General features: G+C 35.3%; 1 protein-coding gene across 1 annotated transcript; it reads left to right on the top strand.

Annotated features, from left to right (window-relative positions):
• Nucleotides 1-299: 299 nt before the first annotated feature.
• Nucleotides 300-1,811, top strand: LOC108217996 (zinc finger protein ZAT9). Its single transcript, XM_017390916.2, has one exon. It carries the CDS (start codon nucleotides 516-518, stop codon nucleotides 1,542-1,544), a length of 1,029 nt encoding a protein of 342 aa, XP_017246405.1. The 5' UTR covers nucleotides 300-515; the 3' UTR covers nucleotides 1,545-1,811.
• The last annotated feature ends 279 nt before the right edge of the window (nucleotides 1,812-2,090 follow it).

Raw genomic sequence — 2,090 nt, 5'->3', positions numbered from 1 at the left:
TTTGCTGATAATATCCCACAAAACCAGAAATAATACTTTTTTCTATTTCTATAAAATAAACAGGAATTAATAAAATAAGATATCTCATACGATATCTCGAATTGGGATAAGATTTTATTTTTCGATATCATCTCTTCGAGAATAGTTTTTTTTTTTTACTGAGGGTATAAAAGGAAAAAATAGAGATGTGATTATTACTAGGAATAACTAAAGAAACGGGCAAAGGTCGCATGTTACATGTCTCTCTTTCCACCCTACTAGCGAACTTAATTTAGTCTACAAATAAATGTAGATTGGCGTTTTAAATGAAAGTTATTAAAAAATAAAATCCACAATATCTGATTTCCTTGCATCTAAATACTACTAAACAAAAGTGTATACTAGTTGTTTGTGTATATAATCTCTCTCTTTCTCTCTATGGGCTAGATGAATGCTTGTTACCTACTTCACTTCCGCAAGAAACACAAAAAAAGCTGAGTTTTACAAAGAAAAAAAAGTTACTTTTGTTGAGAGCCATGGAGACGCACAAATGTAAGCTGTGTTGCAGGAGTTTTGATAATGGGAGAGCTTTGGGTGGCCACATGAGATCTCATATGTTGAATCTTTATGTTCCAGGCCAGCATGATGATTACGAGTCGATTCGGTCTTATTCTGATGAAGAAGAGGAAGAGGATAAAGGGGTGTTGAATTATGAGCTTAGAGAGAATCCCAGGAAGAGTTTTCGTGTTGTGGATCCTGAATTTTCTGTGGTGGTTCAAGATAGAGAGAGCGAGTCAGAGTCGTTCAAGAATGATGATCTTGATCGTGTTCGGAGGTCTAAAAGGATCCAGAGTTTTGATCATGAAAATCTAGGTTGTGAATCGAAAAAGTCTAAGTTGAGTAACGAGACGAATTCTTCAGGTTCTGAGACGACAGAGGAGGAAGATATTGCGTATTGTTTGATAATGCTGTCGAGGGACAAATGGAGATCACCAAAACGGATCAATAAATATGTGTCTATGGATTATTTTGATGCCTACAATGACGACGAGGATGAGGAGGACGAGGATGAGGACGAGGAGGAAGTTGTGAAAATTAACAAATCGGGTAACAAGGGTAAAGGGAAGTATAGATGTGAGACATGTAACAAAGTTTTTAAATCGTACCAAGCTTTAGGTGGTCACAGGGCGAGTCACAAGAAGATCAAAGCGACGAATTTCGAAGAAAATGAGAAAGATAATCGATATAACAGTAATGCAAATGGTGCCGAGGTGAAAATTCATGAATGCCCTGTTTGTTTTAGAGTTTTTGCATCCGGACAGGCACTTGGTGGACATAAAAGGTCACATGGCATTGGTTTATCGAATGGAATTGTGGCCGCAACCGCTAAAAATCGAACTCAGTATATCTCGCTAGAGCAGGGTCCGGTTAAGGAATTTTCGAAATATGGTGGTGAGACCAAAATTGATTTAAATCTTCCTGCTCCGGTTTGCGAAGATGAGTTTAGCAGCCAGGTTGAGGTTTCTGCAGTTTCTGATGCTGAGTTTGTTCATCCATCAAGTTGAGTTAGAAAGGTGAAATTTTGGGGGTTTTTTTATTTTATTTTTCCTTAATATCTATATGGCATTATGGATCAACGGTTTTTTTCTATTTCGCTTCATTTCACTTTTTTGGAAATTGAGACAAATTGGTATCATTTCTTAGAGAGAAAACAGAACAATTTCATCTTATATTCGCTTATAATTTTGTTGCTATGTTTGTTTTCTCCTTATGGATATAGCATCGAGGGTGTAATGGTCAATGGCTCCGAAGTTGATATTTTCTTTGTTCAACTGTTTTTTTTTTCAGTTTATAGGAAATATATATATTTTTTAATATATAATATCTTGAAGATTTCGGGGTACAATAAATATTGGTAAATGGTAAATGCCACGTCATTTCTGTCCAAAATGTATAGTTGGAGGTTGAACTAATTCTTTTCTTATCTTCTGCTTTCTGCTAAAATCAGATTGCATATCTGTAGCACAAACAAGAAAAAGAAAGTAGAGAATCAATTCGCTTTTCTTTTTCTGGAAATAGTAAAAGGAATTATTTTGATATTAATTACTAGT

Source organism: Daucus carota, chromosome 4 (genome assembly GCF_001625215.2).
Source record: "Daucus carota subsp. sativus chromosome 4, DH1 v3.0, whole genome shotgun sequence".
Classification (NCBI taxonomy): domain Eukaryota; kingdom Viridiplantae; phylum Streptophyta; class Magnoliopsida; order Apiales; family Apiaceae; genus Daucus; species Daucus carota.
The sequence above is the reverse complement of the archived record's forward strand: the minus strand, read 5'-3'. Positions and strand labels throughout refer to the sequence as shown.

Bases quoted from the DNA above. Each gene is read 5' to 3' on its own strand.
- LOC108217996 (XM_017390916.2), top strand. From the start codon at position 516: ATGGAGACGCACAAATGTAAGCTGTGTTGCAGGAGTTTTGATAATGGG.